At 43.0% G+C, this 22,449-nt stretch overlaps 1 protein-coding gene across 1 annotated transcript; it reads left to right on the top strand.

Annotated features, from left to right (window-relative positions):
* Positions 1 to 62: 62 nt before the first annotated feature.
* On the top strand, positions 63 to 635 carry LOC311188146 (butyrophilin subfamily 1 member A1-like; the record flags this gene model as incomplete). The annotated part of the gene is made up of 1 exon (XM_084259336.1): positions 63 to 635. One exon carries the CDS (start codon positions 63 to 65, stop codon positions 633 to 635), a length of 573 nt encoding a protein of 190 aa, XP_084115462.1.
* Between the last annotated feature and the right edge of the window lie 21,814 nt (positions 636 to 22,449).

The raw sequence follows: 22,449 nt of genomic DNA, 5'->3' as shown, positions 1-22,449 counted from the left end.
CTCTCCATTCCAATATTGTGCTCTCTCCTGACAAGAAGAGTCTGACCTGCAACCATGATGGCATGAAAAATGGATTTTTGGTTTGGGGTCTTGAGGGCATCACATCAGGGCGCTGCTACTGGGAAGTAGAGGTCAGGAGTAGAGACAGCAGTGAGTGGATGCTCGGGGTCTGGAGGAAAGATGAGAAAAGGAGACACAAGACTCCATCCACCATCAATGGTATCTGGGTTGTGGGGCTTTTCAAAAATAATTGTATAGCTTTTACTAGCTATCTTACTCCACTACCCATTAGGCAGGTTCCCCACAGGATGGGGGTTTTCCTAGACTATGTTCACGGGGACGTCTCCTTCTATGACATGACTGATGGCTCCCACATCTTCTCCTTCCCTCCTGAGTCCTTCTCTGGGACCCTCTTTCCATACTTCAGATGTTACTCAGGAAACGTGTCCATGACCCTCTGCCCCCTGGAGTCTGGGCACCAGAAGCCCTCTGTGCCCATGAACAATCCTCCTTCTCTGGAGGAGCCTTTGAGTCCCCCAGGGGAAGGGATCCCCTCAAGCTCTGGTGTGGATGGGGCTCCCCCAGGACCTGAAGCCCCCCTCCTCCCTTGCACCCCTAAGACCATGTCCCCATGAGGCCCTTCCCTGCCCAGCCCTGCCCTGAGCTCTTCTTGGGGCTGCAGGTTTCCTGTGGACAAATCTCTGAGTGAGTCCTGGATGCTGGAGTCTCTTCCTCCTGCTCTGGGTGCAGGTTCCTGGGCTGTGGCTGAGAGAACAGTCAGGTCAGGCCTTGCACTCAGGCCACAAAGGATAGATATGACTCTATTTTCAGTAGTTTGGGGAAGGATGCATTTTTCAGTGGGAAATAATTTTTCATTTGGCAAGGAAAATATTTCATGTGTTACTCATACTGTTGGACAAGAAAGGGTCTATGTTCAGAATCAGTCTTCTAAATTCATTGGAGTTAACTTATCCAACTTGAATTTGTATGGAGGAAACCAGTGGCTGAAGGAGGGTCCCCAGGTCTTTAGTGATGTGTTTGGACTCTGAGCAGAACAGCTGGGCAGTCAGCATTGTCACGGAAATGGTGGATAATGGACTTTTAGAGGAGCTTAATATTCTACTTTATCTGCTTCTAATTTTGGAAGGGAAGAAATACGCCTACTTTTCCAAAGGTCATAAAATTTCTGTTATTTGTAAAAATCTTGTGGTGTGTTAATGTGGGGAATTCAGGAGAATTGTTTGGGCACCCTTTTTGTGTCAACACCTGTTGAAAGGAGAGAACTGCTCCTTGAATTATGATGAAGAAGAGACTTTTAGACTTGGGGAACTGGGACGTCCCACTGAGCTTCAGGTTCCCCTGTGCTGACTTGATCCTTCCACGTCCTGAGGCAAAGGGTCACGGGAACTACAGCTGTCAGAGGAAGCAGGACCCTGAGTCCCAGACCAAAAGGGAGGAAGGTGTGATGCCTCCCCCAGGGGATACTGACCTGGCTCTGGAGGGAAAAGAAGATGGAGAAGGGAGACTGGGGGAGGAGTCAGATGTCATGATGGGGTGTGAGCCAGTACAGAAAAGGATTGTGATTTTCACATTTTTGCTTCTTGTGTGAATTAATTTATGTTTATTATCCATTTCCTTTCTCTCCTTATCCTTATGCTTTTATATAAGTTGTTGCAGTTTATGCTTATAAGATAGTTTTAGGGTCACAAAACAAACAAAGGGAATGTGACTGAATTTAAGAAACAAATAATATTGTATATTAGCTACAAAGATGGGTCAGTTGTCTCCTCATTTTGGGAAAAGGCGAGCACATCTTCACTTGTAAAGGAAGATTCTTTTCATAGTCATAAACTTATAATTGTGTCCTATGTTAGTTCAAATGTGTGAATTGTGTGTGTGGAGCTGAGTAGTCACAGGTGTGGACTCTCCCATCACCCATGTGTCGCTTCCTGGTCCACATCCCCCATGTGCCCTCCTGGGTGACCTGGAGCTGGACCCCAGGAGTGTGTCCCTTGGCCCCCTGCACAGTGTCAGGATGAGCCCTGGAGGGGACACTCCAGTCACAGCCAAGGACATGAGTCTCTCCTGGTCATGCTGCTTTTCTTCTGGGTCCTACGATGGGATATTTGTCATATTTTTTGTTAGCTGTTGTTACTTCCTCAAGTATTATCCATGAAATTTTTCCTTTGGTTAAGAAAAAGCATTAAAGAGACTCCCTGGTGGTGCAGGGGTTAAAGACAGTGCTATCAAGCTATTCCCAGTCACTGCAGCACAAATTCTACAGGGAGCTACCCACATGGCACAGCAGACCTCTCCTGTCTCACTCACTGCTCCCCTCAGCAGTGTATTTCAGTAGGTCTGCCTGTTCTGATCCTAACTCTGTCACTGGTGAGTCCTCTCACTCCCCACACCTCTGGCTTATACCCCAGTTCTTGTATGCATAAATAAATAAATCTTTAAAAAAATATATTAAAAAGAAAAAGTATTAAAAACCAACAAAAGGGTAAAAAGTTGGGTGTCACGATTTTTCAGTATCATTTGTGGCAGTACAAAGATTATGTTAGGGCCTCCATTGGTGGTGCAGGCGGTTGAGTGCAGCACTGTGAAGCTGTCCACAGCCTCTGCAGTGCTGGTTGGATCCCGAATGGCCGGCAAGTGTCCCACATGGCACCCAGACCTCTCCTATCTCGCCTGCTGCTCCCCGCAGCAGTGTGTTTCATCAGTCTACCTGTTCTGTTCCCCACTCTGTCTCTGGTGAATCCTCTCACCCTCCCGCGCATCTGGCCTGTACCCCGGTTCTTATATAAATAAATAAATAAATCTTAAAAAAAAAACAAATATTATGTTACTAGAAACAAATTTATGTAATTATCCAGGGAATGTGTATTATTAGTTAAGGATGTGTTTTCTGTGAAGTTATTTGCTATACCTTTGGTTGAAAAGACAATTCAAAATTATAGCTTATTGCCTCATAGATTAACTGCACTTTTTTCTTTATCTCAGCATATTTGTTTTAATTAAAAAATTTTCTCCTCGTATTTATTTGAGGAGCTCCTCAAATAAATGGTGAATAATAATGTATTCTTCCAATTCCTCTTGGTAGCAAATTACAATTTTCTAGTTAATTACAATTTATAAATTGAATAAATTATTTATATATTTATCTAAGAGTTATATTAATTAATACCTCCTGAAAATTATACAATATTTTTTTTAAATTTAGAGCAGATTTTTATAAAAATTTTATTTTAATTATAGTGGAAAGGCTTTTATTCTAGGAATATTATTTACCTGTTTTATTTTTTAATTTATTTATTTATATATAACATCATTGTTCATTTTTGTATAATGTTTAATTTCTCCTCTACAGTGTAGTGGCCATAAAATTCCCACCAAGTGACCCGTGAACCATCACCATAGATTCTTCTGCTCTTTTCTCCCGTGTTAATCCCTCTCCTTCCCCTTCCCCTGCTGAATGTCTCTGATTTATAGTTGCCTGCTAGTCTTGTCTTTTCCCCCGATCCCTTATTTTCTTCCCCTATATTCCTCCTATAAGTGAAACTGTCTGGTAATTTTCTTTTTCCTTCTCACTTATTTCACTGAACACAATCCCTTCCAGCTCCATCCATGTTGCTACGAATGGCATACGTTTATTTTTCTTGATTGCCACATAGTATTCCATTGTGTGTATATACCACATCTTCTTGACACAGTCATCTGTTTGGGGCATTTAGGTTGTTTCCATATCTTACATATTATAAATAGTGCTACAATAAACACAGGAGTGCAGGTTTCCTTTTGAATTAATGTTTTTGTGTCCTTTGGGTAGATTCCTAGGAATGGAATTGCTGGATCATATGGTAGCTCCATTTCTAGTAATTTGAGGAATCTCTACACAGCTTGCATAGTGGTTGGACCAGTTTGCACTCCTACCATATGCTAGATAATTTTAAAGAAAATACGTAAAAAAATCCCCTGCTGTTAACATTAAAACAGAAAACACTGGAGTCCCAGTTATAATATAGCTAAGACCCATTCCCTGCAGAATAAAGAGAAGCATGATGGGAGGAAGAGATCCTAGGTCCTCAGACAGGATGGGGCAGACCCTGGGTCTAGACTGAAGCTGCTCATCTGACACTCATGGTCCTTGTCACCTCAGGAGCTTGTCCACCCCCAGCTGAGCCCCAGAGTCCATGTCCCCAGAGTCCTAGGCGGGGCTTGTTCCCTTGTCCTCTGTGAACTGTTCCCCAGCCTGTCTCCCTCCTCTTCTCTCTCTCTCTGGGCTCAGGGAGAGTCATCTGAGGAGGTGAAATCTTCACCCAGAGGGAGAAGAGCCCCCTAATGGGCAGGTCAGGGGGGATTTGGGAGAGTCAGGGTGTCCTCAGGATCCTCTTCCCAATCTGGCTTCTGATTCCTCTCATGGGGACCCCAACCCTCTCCCAGCTCTGCGGGGACCATGTTATCACTGTGGCCTCAGGCAGAGCAGACATGGCTGCCTCAGCCCTGGGGGTGCTCCTGCCTCATCTCTCACTCCCACTGGGCCAATATCCTCTCTTTCACGTTTGGTTTCTCGATTCCTCCATTTTCCATCTCTGAGGGTCACGTGGCTTTCCCCATGCACTTGGAGGGATCTGTCATATCATGTGTTGATCAAGAAGATGATCCATGTTCCACCTGATCACCCTCTCAGGAGCCCCAGAGAAAAACTGGGAACCCTGCCTCTGACCAGGCCAGCTCTCTCAAATCAAAGGTCATGTTTACTGCCAAGGGGAACACTGTGTTACATCCTACTGAGTCCAGTTCAAGGGCATGAAAGGACTCACCCTGTAGTGGAGAAGCTGGAGTAAAATGCCCAGGATTCTAGGGGAATGGACAGGGGGCAAATTCCCTTGGGGAGGGACAATATGTCTCAGTATTGGGGCCTCTCCTTTGCCCTCCTGCACTTTAGTCAAGGGAGGGGTCACCTCAGAGGAGGAGGGGATAGAGGAGGGATGGTGAGGGGATCAGGGGCTCACTTGGACCTATGGGTGTGAACTAGAAGGTTCTGGAGCCACTGTGTGTCTCCTGTATGACCCCTGATGCAGGAGCAGCTCCGGGAGGAAGGAGCAGAGCTGACTGACAGGGAGAGTGAGGCTGCTTCTCCCCAACAGGAGCAAGTCTCTGGTGGGCAGGGGGCAGGAGCCATGATGAGAGCAGTGCAGGGGGCACAAAGGGCAGAGGGACAGAGGGAACCTGGAGGGTGAGGCCAGGGCCCTGGGGAGGAGCCTGGGGATTACTGGGGAGATGTGGGGAAGGAGAGTATGGAGGGCCTAAGGCTGGTCCATTCAGTGAGGTTGCAGGTCCTAGGGAGCTGGCCCTGGTTTCAGAGTAATGTGGACACAGATTTCAAAGTCTAGTCCTGAAATATTGTCTGTCTCCTGCCTTCATTTGCTCCCTTTTCTAGGTTGTAGAAAAGTTCATTAAATAAGTATCTCTGTGCACAGCCCAGTGCCTGCGACAATTCTGTATTGTGCATTTAAAAAGTTGCTGAGAGTAGATCTTATTTTAAGGATTCTTATCATGCATACACACACACACACACACACACACACACAATAAGAATAATAAAAGGAGTAGTAGAAGCTTTTGAAGTTAATGGATATGTTTATAGTATAGATTACTGTGATGTTTTTATGGATATCTACATATATTCAAACTCATCATGCTATATACAATAAATGCATACTACTATTTTCTTTTGTGTCAATTATATATAAACAAGGTGATTTAATAAAGACTCTCTACCTCTTGATTGTTAATTTGAAGGGACAGTAGAGACCATTCCTGTGTGGTCTCAGGGGCTATGGGTCTGGAGACCCAGGGGCTATTCTGTGGATGGAGCCCGCATCGCCATCTCCTGTGGTTGTTTGTGTTGGTCCATCTGTCTGTCCCTCCTCCCTCCATCCTCCCCTGTGTCATGGCTGCTGTGTGATCTGGGGGACCCTCCTTAAGGACCCCTCACACCAGGGCCTCTTGATGTAGCTGCTTATTGGGTCTGGAGCAAGAGGTCCCTGTGGAGGAAGGAGGTGTGGGGTGAGTCCTTGAAACTTCTTATATTCATACCACCCTGGAGGTATGAATGGAGGGGAAGGAGACTCTCCTTCAGCATCTACTGAGAAAGAGCCCAGTCCTGAAAAGCTTTTGGATTCAGGGTGAAGGAGTGTGTGTGTGTGTTGTGTTCCATGAAGGGGGAGATCCTCACCCTTTTAGGGCTCAGGGAAGCTGTGAGATTGGGGAACATATGGGAAAGACAAATGCATGAGGATTGGTTGGACAAAGATGCTGATTTTGTCTCCTGTTGCCCTGTGGGAACTAGGTTTTGTTTTGTTTCTTAAAGATTTATTGATGCATACAAGAACTGGGGTATGGGCCAGAGGTGCGGGGTGCTGAGAGGATTAACCAGAGAGAGTGGGGGAGGAACAGGTGGATTGACAGAAATACTGTAATGTAACCATCCCAAACTGGGTAGGTTCATCACCAGTTCAGGCAGCTGTGTTAGTGTTTTAGCTGTTTCCTTGTTTGCCACTGTTCTCCGCTGTTCTCCTCCTCCGCTGTTCTCCGCCGCACTCCACTCTACACAGTCCTCTGCCGCCCTGATCTTACATGCCCAGTCTCTTGGCTCAGGTGCGCCCACCTACGCATGTCCTACCCTACCTCAGGTGTTTGCCATCAGACATGAGTTTAATCTAATGGTGGGAGGGTGGAAAAAACCTGATACTTTTCACTTACCCTACAAATACACTGCTGAGGGGAGTGGTGGGTGAGACAGGAGAGATTTGCTGCACCATGTGGTAGCTCCCTGCTTGGCTGGGATGGAAGTCCTGCTGCAGAGGCCTTGTATAGCTTCACAGTGCTATGCTTAATCGCTTGTGCCAACAGAGAGGCCCAGGGAACCCAATTTTTTATTGTTGAAAAAGAAATACTAAGAAGAGCTCAGCCTTTAGTAAGTAAACTAGCATGTGATTAGTCTCACCACCCCTGGGCATGCATGTTGGTCTCAGTTCTTTCAGCCAATATAAGAAAACAGGGTTTGGGGCTTCCCCGGTGGTGCAGCGGTTGAGTGCTGGGTTGCGAAGCTGCACACAGCCTCTGCAGCACTGGTTCGATCCCCGGCTGCTCCCCAGCCACTGGAGGATGGTCCCACATGGCGCGCAGACCTCTCCTGCCGCCCGCTGCTCCCCTCAGCAGTGTACTTCGGTCCTTCCGCCTGCTCTGCTCCCTGCTCTGGCTCTGGTGAATTCTCTCACCCTCCTGCGCTTCTGAATGTACCCAGTGCTTGTATAAATAAATCTTAAAAAAAAAAAAGAGGGTTTGAGGCAAAAGAATATAATTCAATTTTTTGTCAAACTGAGGAGAGCGGCAAACTTATGTCTGAAAGACAACCATCCTGCTTTTTGGCAGAGGGCAGGGGTATTTATCTAGAGTTACACAGGAGCAAGGGGGAGTGGAGAAGGGTCAGCATGGCCATCCTTGCAACACAAATGACTTGAGAAGCTGGTTGACTCTGGCTTGCTTTACTATCACCAGCTGGTCAGCAATTCAGATATTACCTTCCTAGCAAAGCGCTTTTCCCTGGTGTAGAGGCTGGAAGGACAAAGTGTAGGTTTTCTATTATCCAGCAGACCAAGTAAAGGAGGAGTCAGAGTCCTCAGTGGCTTTTTGCAGATTTTTTATTTAGATTACCAGGTACATGGCAGGCAGGAGGCTGGCTCCCAGCCCCCAGCAAGTCTTCACTCTGGGATCTCTGACCTTCTCTCACATTCTCTCTCTGCTCTTCCTATGGCTCTGCTTCTCTCTCGGCTTCTGCTGGAGTCCCCGTGATGCTGCTCTTAAAAGCCCAGTCTTAGCCCAGGTGAATCCCATCTACCTATGCCCACACCCTACTCCAGGTGCCCACCATCAGGCATGCGTTCAGGACTGCAGGGTCCCTCCCTCTATCCTAATGGTGGGAGGGCAGAAAAGCCTGATACCTTTTACCTTACCCTACAGCAGGGCATCACCCACAGGTGATTTTACGAGATTCCTCAGCTTACTTAGCACTTAACAGCCACTCAGGGGTTCCCAAAATTTGCATCAGCACTAGCTTTTGCCTTCTCAGTTGGCTTATTTCCTCTGCTTAGCTACTGGGCATACACAGGCTGCTTTGGGCCACTGAGGCCCACTGGCCACCCCCAGATTCCCATTTCCTGGGATGTACAAATAATGGCACCCTCCCCCATGTTCCCAAAAACTTAACTTGCCAAAGTTTCTCTGCCTCCTGGCGGGATTATCAGTCCAAGTCCATTAGTCAAAGTCCATTGGCCTCTCCCTGCATCAGCACTGGCGAGCTCCGAATCATGGTCCTCTCTTTCGTGACGATTCTTGCTGCCTCGGGGGTCATTGGCTGGTCCTATCTGGCGTCTCTTCCATGCGAGGTCTCATCCCACAGCTCCCGGACCTTGTCCATCTCCTGTGCCACTGTGACGCCTCCAGTGTCGTCACAGGCAAACACAGTCTGTTACTCCTTAGTCCCTCCAGGTCTTCGGAGGGCTCCATACCCATCTGCATGAACATCTTGCCAACTTACGCCAATTGTAGAGGCAGAAAGGACACAGTGCAGGTTTTCTATGATCCAGCAGACCAGGTAAAGGAGGAGTCAGAGTCTTCGGTGGCTTTTGCAGGCTTTTTATTTAGATTACCAGGTACATGGCAGGCAGGGGTGCTGTGACGCCCCCCTTAAAAGCCCAGTCTTAGCCCAAGTGAATCCCGTCTACATATGCCCACACCCTACTCTAGGTGCCCACCATCAGGCGTGCATTCAGGACTGCAGGGTTCCGTCATCTATCCTAATGGTGGGAGGGCAGAAAAGCCTGACACCCTACACCTCGGAATGTAAGAAAACAAAGTATGTTAAGCCTAGCAGGTAGAGAAAGGAAATGGAAGAGCTGATCTAGTGGGACAGAGAGAGACACATACTTAGTTGCTGCATCACAAGCCCTGGTGTCTCTTCCTGGCTTACAGCCTGCCAGGGAACTTGTCTGACTTCTGCCACCACAGGATTTTTTTTTTTTTGCCTCTTCTTAACTTCATAAATTAAGGGGAATAGGAGAGATCTTGGGCTGTTTTTATTTTGGGGGGAGGGAAATCTCAGCTTTCCTTTTGAGGGAACATCCCAGATTGTCATCAAGCATAAGTGAACATCATCTGCACTAAATTTTGCATCAGCCATAGCAAACACTGCAATTGGGTAGGCTCTATTTCCCCACATCTCCTTCTATGGCAGTGTCCAGGGGTGCAGGGAATTTGCTTGTTGAAATGAAATTTGGTGCAAATAAAACTGTTGTGCCCAACAGCGGACTCGGTGAGCATAGCCTCCAAGAACTACACTCGGTGAGCATAGCCTCCAAGAACCCAGAGATAGCCAATGCAAACACAAAAGGAAGTTTATTACAGACTCAAGTCCGGGCTCACGGTACCTACCGATGCAGCGGCAGATATCGAGAGCCCCGAACAAAGGAAGCAGGGATTTTTTATAGGGTTACAATCAGGTTTAAAAACTAAATCATGCTGGCAGTTACTCATTGGCTACACGGATGCGTTCTTCAACTTTGCACAGCTATAATCCTAAGCTGATTGGTCTGGGCGAGATGCAGCTCCGATTCTGGCAAGTTCGCCCTCATTGGTGACTGGAGGGCGAGGGTGGAGTGAGGGTCAAAACTGTTGAAACTATCTCTGGAATGCAGTTGTCATTCCAGGGACAGCAAAACCTAAAATTCTAAAATGGCAGTTACACACAAAATGACAAAGCAATGGCTAAGAATAGTTATGCCTGGTTCCACAAAAACCACAACAGAGAATTCTTGCCCTGACTCATCCTACCCTCTCCAGTCAATGCCAAATGACTTGGGGTCACCACACCCCAGTTCTTGCAGCAACACAGAGAACTGCACATCCAGCAGGGTGAGGTTCCTCAGCAGCCAAGCAGCCCATAGAGGCACTGAGGGTTCCCCTACTTCTTTCCCCTGTTGAGGAATATACTTTGCCAGCCTCATTCCTTTTAAGCCTTTTATTTCAACTTGTATAAATTGAAACTAAATAACAAACTTCAAAAAATTAAATGCACAGCAAAGGGAGGAGAACACTAAAAATAATTCTCGGATTTCTTTCACTGGGATCATCAATTGATGTCATCTGACTACATTTCTTTTATCATTATTTCTTCAAATACACTGCATTTTTTTTCTAGGCCTAAGCAGGGCAAACTGGGGTCCTGTGATAAGCAACTTGCTACATTTCTTGGACTGTAACTCACGTCATGTCTGACCTCCAACAGTTCCAATATTAACCTGCCCAGCCCAAGCTGAAATGTACATAAGCCCATAAGGTCCTTAAAGTGGCCCTGGCCTTTGGATGGAGATCTGCTGAGTAAGTACCAGTCAATAAACCTGCTTCTTGTTAGCCTCCGTGTCCTTACACCACATAACAGAACAATTTGAGAGTAAGTTGCACACAAGCTATCCCTTACTCATAAACACATGGATGTGAGTTTCTTAAGAACAAAAACAGTCTTTTAAACAACCACAGAACAACCATCAGATTCAGGAAGGTTATCACTCGATACAGCACTACTATCCACAGTCCATACTGAAAATTTGCCAGTTGCCCCATAATGTCCTTTATAAGTTTTTCTCTTGGTCTAGGAGATAATCCAGAATCACACATTGCATTTTGTGGTGTCTTTTCAATCTCCTTCAATATGGGTACAAGCCTTTCTCTTTACTTCAGCTTTAATTAATGATATTGACCCTTTGAGAGTTTCCAGTTTATTTTGTAGCTATTCCTAAACTTAGGTATGTTGTTGTGCCAGGACCCCAAGCCTGACTAGGTTCTGGATGGCAGCCAACAGGAGAAGAGTCAGGGAGCCTTGGGCAGGCCCACCAATAAGTCTTTATTGTTGTAGCAGGAGGCTGGGCACACAAAGGGGGGCAGGGGGTGAAGTCACAGGGACACTCTGCCCTTTTTGTACTATTCAGGTACAAAGCATGCACAGGGCCAGCTTTGTGTTCATAACTACAGTTGATGTATTTTCCAAGTGTGCTGGATACTATTAAGTTTATGGGCTATCTGTTGAGTTTGCTATGTCTCCAGAAGGCCTAAGGAAGACACACACACACACACAAAAAAAAAAAAAAAAAAAAGGAAAGAAAGCCAAGTTACTCCCTGTTCACCTAACCCCACATATGTTTAGTGTTTCTTTGGTTTATGCAGGAATTTTATGGCAGGAATTCCAAAGAAATCATGTTATGCCTTTCTCAGTGAATCACCCTAGGAGACACCTGAGCCAATATCATTCTTTTTTTTAAAATTTTTAAATTTTATTTTTATATTCCCCATATAATTGTAACCCCCTTATTTTTACCCCAAGCCCTCCTTTCCCCGCTCCCCCTCCCCATAGTGTGTCTCTGGTTCATAGTTGTTTGTTGATTTTGATTTTTTCTTTCTTACAGTTGTTTATTTTCCTGGTCCCTTATTTAGGTTTCCTAGATTCCTGCTATGAGTGAGACCATCCGGTATTTTTCTTTTTCTTTCTGGCTTATTTCGCTGAGCATGATCCCTTCCAGCTCCATCCATGTTGCTGAAAATTGCATGTGTTTATCTTTTTTGAATGCTGAGAAATATTCCATGATGTATATGTACCACATCCTCTTGATCCAGTCATCTATTTTGGGGCATTTGGGTTGTTTCCAAAGCTTAGCTATTGTAAATAGTGCTGCTATATGCCGCAAGCCAGCTGCAGCAGCCTGGGTGTCAGGGGTTCCTGAAGAATGGGAAGGCATCAGCGCAGTTGTAACGAGTGATAAGGGAGGGGAAATGAGGAGAGGCAAACACTCGATCAGGGTGCAGGCATCCTCCTGCTGAGGGTCTCAGCAGCCCTTTATTTATACATCTCAAGCAAACCGAAAGCATACTCTTAACAGCTACCATATCAATTGTTACATCCAGGGGAATTAGCCTTAAACAAACAGGAAGAATTTAGCAGGAGCTGGCTATGGGCCTCCTGGCTTAACAGGAATTTTCTTAAAGACTTTATCCAAGAGATGTTTACAGCCTTTTGTTTCCAGAAGTTTTTTCACTTTGTAATGTAAGGCCTAGTGCCTTTGGCAGAGAACTACTAATTTTATAAAAAATGTAATATTTGTATCATGCAGTGCCATCAGATTGGCTATTCAGTAATTGATTAAACACAATTTGCAGTTTTATTTTTAAATGCATATTTTAACAATGGTAGAAACTAGCCCTAAACAAATGAGGAGAATCTAGGAGTCAGCTAATGAGATTCCTGACTTCAGAAATCTGCCCCATGCCCGGACCCTTGTCAGACAACATGAGTAGCATGGCTCCCAGTAGCTATAAACATAGGGGTGCAGGTTGAGCCAATATCATTCTTAATGGCTGACTAGTATTCCACAGTTTGGTGCACCCTAGTTTATTGAGACCAGTTTCCTAATGTAGGGACTTTAGCTAGAGCTCAATTTAAATCTCAAATTTATTGCAATAAACACACTTGAACAGATTATTTGCATGATTGTCAGATCATGTCCTCAGAATAAATTTTCTAGAAGTGGGACCACTGAGAAAAAGGGTCAAAGGATAGACATATTCTTTTTTTTTTTTTTTTTTTTTTTAGGATAGACATATTCTTGAAGCTTTTTTTACCTGAGTGTCCCAGGCACAGGACTCTTCAGCCCTAGTAGCCACATCTGTGCTTGCCCCACTCCCCTCCACTTTCATTAACCCTGGCAGTGAGGACCCGGATGCATTGATGGGGAGATAGTGTCCCATTCTTGTTTTAAATTGCGCTTTGCTGTGTGGTTAACATTATAGTCCCTTGTTAATGGCCATTCATGTTTCTTCATGAGTGTCCTGCTCGTAGCTTTGTGCTATTGTCCCATCTGTGTCCCTGTCACCTCCCCATTACCTTTTTGGCTGAGGAGGCAGCTGTGGGTGGAGACATCTGGGCAGAAGAGACTGGTGTGAAAGTCTACTTTTCACTGTCTGCATGACTGATGGGGAGGGATTTGGGGACGTGAAAAGTGGCAGGAAATCAGGAGGAGACTCCAGTCTTCTCATGGAACAGGAAAGAGACTGGAGTGGGAAGACAGACTCTCTCTGTGTTGGCCACATTTCGTGGAAAAGGAGGCTGAGAGGAAGAAGAGATGGCAACAGAGACAGAGGATGGTTGAGGGGAAGGGGAACCAGGATGTGATGGGGCAGAAGCTGAGATTAAAGACTGTATCAGGAATGTGCTTGTCCCCTTCTTGCCCTCTCCCTGCCAGAGTGGAGCATCGGTGCCTGCGCAGGGTGATGAGCTGTGCTTGGGTCCCAGACACCCCCTGCCCTCTGGGACCTCACAGCACATGAGTATGGATACTGCCCCGAGTGTGTTTCTCCTTCCCAGTGACTTACTGACTGGTCATGCTGGGAGGGGGCTTCGGTCACTATCACGGTGAGCTACCCAGACCAGGGACATGGAAAGTTCTATCTGGTGTAAAATGACCTCTCCCCTTACATGTCCATCAAATAGAAGTTTGTTTCAGTGACATGACTTTTCCTTCATTGTGTTTCCCTTGAGAAGGATAAACTCATCAATCACTCACCCCAAAATCATGGGGACTTTTGACTTAAAGATCCACTTCTGTCTGGGCCCTGATAGTGAGACCAAGCACAGAGAAGCTAATAGCCCTTATAATGTAGAAATATGCAGGGTGACCCTCCCCCTCAGAGATTATAATTCATGACAGGTGGAGCCCTCTAGTCTCTCAGACCCCTCTCTGCTTCCCTGTGGTTACTCCCACCCCTCCACCAACTTCTTGCCACTGTGGGCTCCATGGCTCAATCTGTGGACCTCTTCAGATTTTTAACTGTCCCTGGGAGATCTCATCCAATCCCACAGTTCCTGCCTGACTTAAATATCACCTTTGAAGACTGTCTCCGTGCTAATGACCCCAAATGTGTCTATCTAGATCAGACTGCTACCCTGAATCCCAGGCCTGTACTTCCAATATCTAATGTGCAGCTCAAAGTCAACATGTCCAGATGGGCCCGATTTTCCCTCCCATTAAAGTTGGGCTTTGCAATTCTGTTCTTTTAGTTGTGCAGGCCCCCAAATTGGAGACATTGCTGGTTCCTGTATTTTCTTATAGTTTACATCCATCTGTCTTAAATACTCTTGACTCTACCTTCAAACTACATCCAGAATATGATTTTCATTTCTGCTCATTCTCACTGTTAAACCCTATTCCAGGCCACCATCCCATCCTGCATCTCCTGACTCATCTCTCTGCTGTCTTTGCTCTCTTGACAATTTCTTTGCACAGTAACCACAATGTGTCTGTTAAGATATGGGTTGGATGACATCCTCCTTCAGGATTTCTGGTGGCCTGAGAGTTGGAAATTCTCCAATCACTTCTCCACTCACTCAGAGTAAAGTTAAATTCCTTTCAAGGACTATGAGTTCCTGCACATCTTCCTCCTCTCTCCCTTCCCCGAGTTACTTCTATCACCTCCTTTTCCTGTTATTCCTCTTCTTCATTGTATCACCCCATTGACCTGACTCTTTTATAAACAAGCACATTCACACCTCAGGACCTTTGCACTTGCTCTCCCCACTGCCTGGCCTGCTTCCTTCTGCAGCATCTGCAAGACTTGTTCCTTCATCTCAAATGGCACCTTAAAATTCATGTACAAACAATGAGGACCCAGGATAACCAAAAGAGTTTTGAAGAACAAAGTGAAGGGTTTAAACTTAGCAATTTCAGATATTACTGTAAAACTATGGTAATGAAGAGAGTTTGGACATATCTGTCAATGCAGTAGAACTGAGTTATAGCCAATTGATTTTCCAAGAAGTTCCCAAGACAATTTCAAGGGGAGAAAGAAAAGTCTTTTCAACATTTGGTACTAGGACAATTTGTTATCCACATGTGAAAGAATGAACTTGGGCCTTTACCACACACCATACATAAAAATATGCCTAATCCACATATCAAATGTAAGAGCTAATACTATAAAACTATTCTGAAAAAACAACAAAATGAGCTTAGATTAGACAATGATTTCTTATATATGACATCATATGTACAAGCTATGAATAAAATATCAATAAATTGGAGATCAAAATAAAAAAAAAAACTTGCACTCCTGATGACCCCTAAAGGAGGTCAAGAGACAAGCGACAGAAGGGGAGCACATGTTTGCAAATCATGTATCACATATGGGGCTTGTAAGAAAATATAACACTAATGATAAGGAAAAAAACAGGAAAATATTTGAGTAGATTTTCACCAAAGAAGATATGCAAATATTCAATAAACACATGAAAATGTGCTGTTTGAGATACATTCAGCTTCTTGGATCCAAAGATTTTTATCTCTTCCCATATTTGGGAAATTTTCACTTATTGGTTCTTTGGTTACATTTTCCTTCCCTACCTCCTTTCTCCTCTCCTTCAGGAACTCTGGTGGCCTGAAATGTAATATTTTATTTTAGTCTGATAAATTTCTGAATCTCAGTTATTATATTTTTTAAAGATTTATTTATTTATGCATACAAGAACTGGGGCACAAGCCAGAGGTGTAAGGGGGGTGAGAGGATTCACCTGAGACAGAGTGGGGAAAAGAAGAGGCAGACAGACTGAAATACACTGCTGAGGGGAGCAGCAGGTGAGTCAGGATAGGTCTACTACACCATGTGGGTAGCTCCCTGGCCGGGGATCAAACTTGTGCTGCAGTGGCTGCAGATAGCTTCATAGGTTGCGTCTTAACCCTTTATGCCATCAGGATAAAACCCCCAGTTAATATTTTTTGCCTATTTTTTCTCAATTGTCTCAATTGTGTAATTTCTTTTCATCTGTCTTTGAGTTCACAAAATCTTGCCTGTTTTCCCCCTTTTACTGTTAAGCCAATCCACTCAATTTTCAATTTTGATTATTATGTTTTTTTTAAGATTTATTTATTTATTTTATACAAGAACCAGGGCACAGGCCAGATGCACGGGAGGGTGAGAGGATTCACCAGAGACAGAGCAGGGAACAGAACAGGCAGATTGACGAAATACACTGCTGAGGGGAGCAGCAGGCACGACAGGAGAGGTCTGCCGTGCCATGTGGGACCCTCGCCAGCTGGCTGGCATTGAACCTGTGCTGCAGAGGCTGCGGACAGCTTCACAACGCAACACTCAATTGCTTGCACCACCAGGGGAGGCCTGATTATTATGTTTTTAAATTCTAAAATTTCTATTTGACTCTTCTTTATATCTTTTCCTTTTTTTGATAAGACTATTTTTCTATTTGTTTCAAGACAATCTGTATTGGCCTATTGAATCATTATTTATTTATTTATACACACACACACTATTACATCATTGTTCATTTTTGTATGATGTTTGATTTCTCCTCTCAGGTGTAGTCCCCATAAAATTCCCACCACCAAGTCACCCGAAAAACCATCATTGTAGTCTCTTATACTCTTTCCTCCCATTTTTCATCCATCTTCTTCCCCCTCCCCTGCTGAATGTCTCCGATTTATAGTTGTCTGCTAGTTTTACTATTTCTTTTTTTTCCCCTGATGACTAATTTTGTTCCCCTACATTCCTCCTATAAGTGAAACCATCTGGTATTTTTCTTTTTCCTTCTGACTTATTCACAGAGCATAATTCCTTCCAGCTCCATCCAAGTTGCTGCAAATGAGTTTACCTTTTGATTGCTGCATAGTATTCCATTGTGTATATATACCATATCTTCTTGATACAGTCACCTATTTTTGGGTATTTAGTTTGTTTCCATATCTTACCTGTTGAAGATAGTGCTGCAATAAACTTAGGAGTGCAGGTTTCCTTTCAAATGAATGTTTTTGTGTCCCTTGGGTAGATTCCTAGGAGTGGAATTGCTGGCTGCTACAGTAGCTCCATTTTTAGTAATTTGAGGAACCTCCACACAGCTTTCCATAGTGGTTGTACCAGTTTGTATTCTGACCAGCAGTGTAAGAGTGTTCCCTTTTCTCCACACCCATGCCAGAATTTGTTGTTGCCATTTTTTTTTTAATATATGCCATTCTCAGTGATATAAAGTGCTATCTCATTGTGGTTTTGATTTGCGTTTCCCCAATTATAAGAGATGTTGAACAGTTTTTCAAACACCTGTTGGCCATTTGCTTTTCCTCTTTGGAGAAGTGTCTTTTTAGCTGTTTTGCCTAGTTTTTGATTGGATTGTTTGGTTGGTTTTTGTTTTGTTTTGTTTTGTTTTTTTATAGAGGCATGTTTATGTATTTATTTGTTTGTTTGTTTGTTTGTTTATACATGCACTGGGTACAGTCAGAAGGGCAGGAGGGTGAGAGAATTCACCAGAACCAGAGCGGGGTGCAGAGCAGGCAGAAGGACCGAAGTACACTGCTGAGGGGAGCAGCGGGCGGCAGGAGAGGTCTGCACGCCATGTGGGACCCTCCCTGGTGGCCAGGGAGCAGCTGGGGATCGAACAGGCACCTCAAAGGCCGCGGGCATCTTTGCAACCCAGCGCTCAACCGCTGCACCACCGGGCAGGCCCATGTTTTTGTTGAGTCATGTAAGCTCTTTGTAGATCTTTGATATCAATCCCATATCAGTTGTATGGAGTGCAAGCATTTTTTCCCAATCATTAGGGTGTTTTTTTGTTTTGGTTACTGTCTCTCTTGTTGTGCAAAAGATTTTTAGTTTGATGTAACCATAAGCTGTTTATCTTCTCCTTCACTTTCTTTGCTTTGGGGGATGAGTCTTTGAAGATGTTTCTAAGATGTATATCATGGAGTGTTTTACCTCTATTTTCTTCTATACATATTTTATGGTTTCAGGCTTTATGTACATGTCTTTTATCCATTTTTAGCTGGTTTGTGTGCATGGTGTGAGGTGGTCTAGTTGCATTCTTTTGCATATGGTAGTCCAGTTTTCCCTGCACCATTTATTGAACTGACTATGCTTGTTCAATTGCATAGTTTTTTCCTCCTTTGTCAATTTTTGTTGCTCATATTTGTGTGGCTTTATTTCTGGGTTTTCAATTTGATTCCAAAGGTCTGTGTGTCTGTTTTTTGTTCTAGTACCATACTGTTTTCATTATTATGGCTTTGTATGGTAGCTTGAAGTCTGGGCAAATGATACCTCCATTCTCCTTCTTCTTAGTCAGGAGAGCTTTGTCTATTCGAGGATTTTTGTGGCTCCATGGGAATTTTATCAATATTTGTTCTATTTCTTTAAAGAATGTCATTGAGATTTTTATCAGAATTGCATTGAATCTGTAAATTGTTTTCAGTAGGATAACCATTTTGGTAATGTTAATTTTTCCAATCCATGAGCAAGGATTTTTTTTTTCCATTTCTTTGTGTGTTCTATTTCTGTTATAATTTTTTTTTTTTTTTTGTATAGGTCTTTCCCCTCCTTTGTTAGGTTTATTCCCAGGTATTTGATTTTTTTTTTTTTTGTACAATTGTAAATGGGATGATTTTCTTAATTTCTTCTTCAGACTGATTGTTTGCTTATAGGAAAGCTGCTGATTTTTGTGTGTTGATTTTGTATCCTGCTACTTTACCAAACTGGTTGATTATTTCGAGTAGTTTTTCTGCAGTTTTTTAGGGTTCTCTATGTATATTCTCATATCATCTGCAAAGAGTGCCAGTTTTACTGCTTCTTTCCCTATTTGGATTCTTTGTATGTCCTTCTCTTATCTTATTGCCCTGGCTAGGACCTCCAGTATTATATTGAAGAGCAGTGGTGAGAATGGACATCATTGTCTTGTTCCTGATATTAAAGTAAAGGCCTTCAGCTTTTCACCATTGTGAATGATATTGACTGTGAGTTTATCATATATAGCTTGCTTTTGTTATGTTATGTTCCTTCTATCCTGAGAATTTTGAAGGCCTTCATCATAAATGGATATTGAAGTTTGTCAAATGCTTTCTCAGCATCTATTGATATGATCACGTTTTTTCTTTTTCTTTTTCTTTATGTGTTGAATTATATGAATTGATTAATTAATTTTTGGATGTTGAACCACCCTTGTGCCCCTCAAATAAGTCTCACGTGGTCATGGCATATTATCCTTTAAAAAAAGCTACTTATTTATTTGTTTGTTTGTTTATGCATATAAGAGCTGGGGTACAGGCTAGAGGTGTGGGGAGTGAGAGGATTCAGCAGAGACAGAATGGGGAGCAGAACAGGCAGATTGACTGAAATGCACTGTTGAGGGGAGCAGTGGACAAGTCAGGAGAGGTCTGCCATGCCATGCAGATAACATCTTTGGCCGGGGATCGAGCTTGTGCAGCAGTGGCTATGGATAGCTTTCACAATGTTGCATCTTAATACCTTGTGCCACCAGGGAGGCCCCTGTATTACCTTATTGATGCATTGTTGGGTTCTTTTGGCTAGAATTTATTGAGGATTTTTGTGTAAGTGTTCATTAGGGAGATTGGACTGCAGTTTTCTTTTTTGTGTTATTTTTGTTTGGTTTGGTATTGAAGCCAAGTGTAATCTTGGCTTCATAAAACGTATTTGGTAATATTCTTTGTTTCTCAATGTTTTGAAAAAAAATGTAACTGGACACTAATTCATTTTTGAATGTTTGGTTGAGCTCAATTGTGAAACTATCAGTTCCTGTACTTCTGGATTTGGGGAGGAGTTTGATTACTGTTTCAATTTCATTCTTGTAATTGGTTTGTTTCGGTGTTCTATTTCTTCTTTATCTAGATTTGGATGATTGTATAGTTCTAAGAACTTATCCATATCTTCTAGATTGTTGAACTTGATTGTTCATAGTAATCTGATTATTCTTAAGATTCTGCTGTGTCTGTTGAAATTTATCCTCTTTCATTTATGATCCTTTTCATTTGGGTTTTCTCCCATTTTTTTTTTTTTTTCTTTGTGAGCCTGGCCAGAGGTCTATTTTGTTTGTTTATTTATTTATTTTTTGAAGAACCAACTTTTGCTTTCATTGATCTTTTGCATTGTTTTTTTTTTCAATTTTATATTTGTATTCCCCATACAATTGCAACCCCCTTATTTTGACCCCAATCCTTTCTTTCCCACCCCACACCCCATAGTGTGTCTCTGGTTCATAGTTGTTTGTTGATTTTGATTTTTTTCTTTCTTATAGTTATTCTTTTTCCTGGTCCCTTATTTAGGTTTCCTAGATTCCTGCTATGAGTGAGACCGTCCGGTATTTTTCTTTTTCTTTCTGGCTTATTTCGCTGAGCATGATCCCTTCCAGTTCCATTCATGTTGCTGCAAATTGCATGTGTTTATCTTTTTTGAATGCTGAGTAATATTCTATTGTGTATATGTACATCTTCTTGATCCAGTCATCTAATCTACAAAGAGCTGAAGAGAATCAACAAAAACAAAGAAAATAATCCAGTCAAAAATGGGCAGAAGAGCCCATTTTTGTATTTCCTCTTCTCCAAAGAGGAAATACAAATGGCCAACAGGCATATGAAAAAATGTTCAATATCACTTGCAATCAAGGAAATGTAAATCAAAACTACAATGAGATACCATCTCACACCAGTGAGAACAGCACATATTAAAAAAAAAAAAAAAAAAAAAACAACTAGCAACAACAAATGTTGGCAAGAATGAGGAGAAAAAGGAACTCTCCTGCACTGCTGGTGGGAGTGCAAACTGGTCCAACCACTATGGAAAGCTGTGTGGAGATTCATCAACCTACTGAAAATAGAGCTTCCATATGATCCAGCAATTCCACTCCTAGGAATTTACCCAGAGGGCACAGAATCATTAATTCCAAAGAGCACCTGCACCCCAATGCTTATAGCAGCACTATTTACAATAGCTAAGCTTTGGAAACAACCCAAATGCCCAAAAATAGATGTAATTTTTTTCAAATTTTTTTTAAAGAGTTTTATTTATTTATTTATACAAGAACTGGGGTACAGGCCAGATTCGTGGGAGGGTGAGAGGATTCACCAGAGACAGAGCGAGGAACAGAACAGGCAGACTGACGAAATACACTGCTGAGGGGAGCAGCGGGAGCAACAGGAGAGGTCTGCTGCTCCATGTGGGACACTCGCCAGCTGGCCAGGATCAAACCGGTGCTGCAGAGGCTGTGGACAGCTTCACAGCATGGTACTCAATTGCCTGCACCACCAGGGGAGGCCCTGTATTGTCCTTTTTTAAAAGTTTCTATGTCATTTATTTCTGCTGTAATTTTTATTACTTCCCTTCTTCTATTGGCTTTTGGGCTTTGTTTGTTGAGATGGGAGATTAGGTTACTTCTTTGGCTTCTTTCTAGTTTCTTGATTTGGGCCTGTATTGCTACATACTTCCCACTTTTGCTGTGTCTCATACATTCTGGAAAGATGTGTCCTCATTGTCATTCACCTCAAGGTATTTTTAATTTCTTCTTTGGGTGGCGCAGGCGGTTGAATGCTGCACTGTGAAGCTGTCCACAGCCTCTGCAGTGCTGGTTGGATCCCGGCTGGCAGGCGAGGGTCCTACATGGCACAGCAGACCTCCCTGTCGCGCCCACTGCTCCCCTCAGCAGTGTATTTCACCGGTCTGCCTGTTTTGTTTCCCGCTCTGTCTCTGGTGAATCCTCTCACCTCCCGCATGTCTGGCCTGTACCCCAGTTCTTGAATAAATAAATAAATAAATACATAAATCTTCAAAAAAATTTCTTCTTTGATTTCCTCATTAATCTAATAGTCTTCCAGTAGTATGGGGTTAATCGCCATAAAGTGGTAGGGTTCTTTGCTTTCTTTTCATTGTTTATTTCTAGTTAGATGCCTTTATGATCTAAGAAGATAGTTGGTATGATTTTGACTTTCATGTATCTGTTAATGTTTGTTTTGTGGATCTAATATGTGAGCAATCCTGGAGAATGATCTGTGTGCACTTGAGAAAAATATGTATTCAATTTTTTTGGTTGCAGTGTCCTATAGATGTTTGTTAAGCCCATATGGTTTAAGTCTTTACTTAGGGCTATAATGTCCTTGCTTATTTTTTGTCTCGATCTGTCCAATGGTGAGAGTGGTGTGTTGAAGTCTCCTACTACATATATGTTTTCTCTAATATGTGTTTTCAGAGATGATAATAATTATCTGATATATTTTGTTGCTCCTTCATTTAGTGTGTTATATCTTGCTGGTGTTATATCTTGTATGAGTGTTATATCTTGCTGGTGTATTGACCCCATTGAATGTAATGACTATCTATGTCTTTTTTTTTACCTTGTCTAGTTGGAAATCTATTTTATCTGATGTAAGAATAGCTGTTCCTGGCTTTTGGGTCCATTTGCTTGTAGAATTTTTTCCCAACCTCTTACTTTCAATCTATGTTTATCTTTTGCAGTTTATATGTTTTCTGAAGACAGCAGAAGATTGGAGTCTGTTTTTTTAA

The sequence above is a fragment of the Talpa europaea genome (genome assembly GCF_964194135.1).
Source record: "Talpa europaea genome assembly, chromosome: 2".
Lineage (NCBI taxonomy): Eukaryota > Metazoa > Chordata > Mammalia > Eulipotyphla > Talpidae > Talpa > Talpa europaea.
The sequence above is the reverse complement of the archived record's forward strand: the minus strand, read 5'-3'. Positions and strand labels throughout refer to the sequence as shown.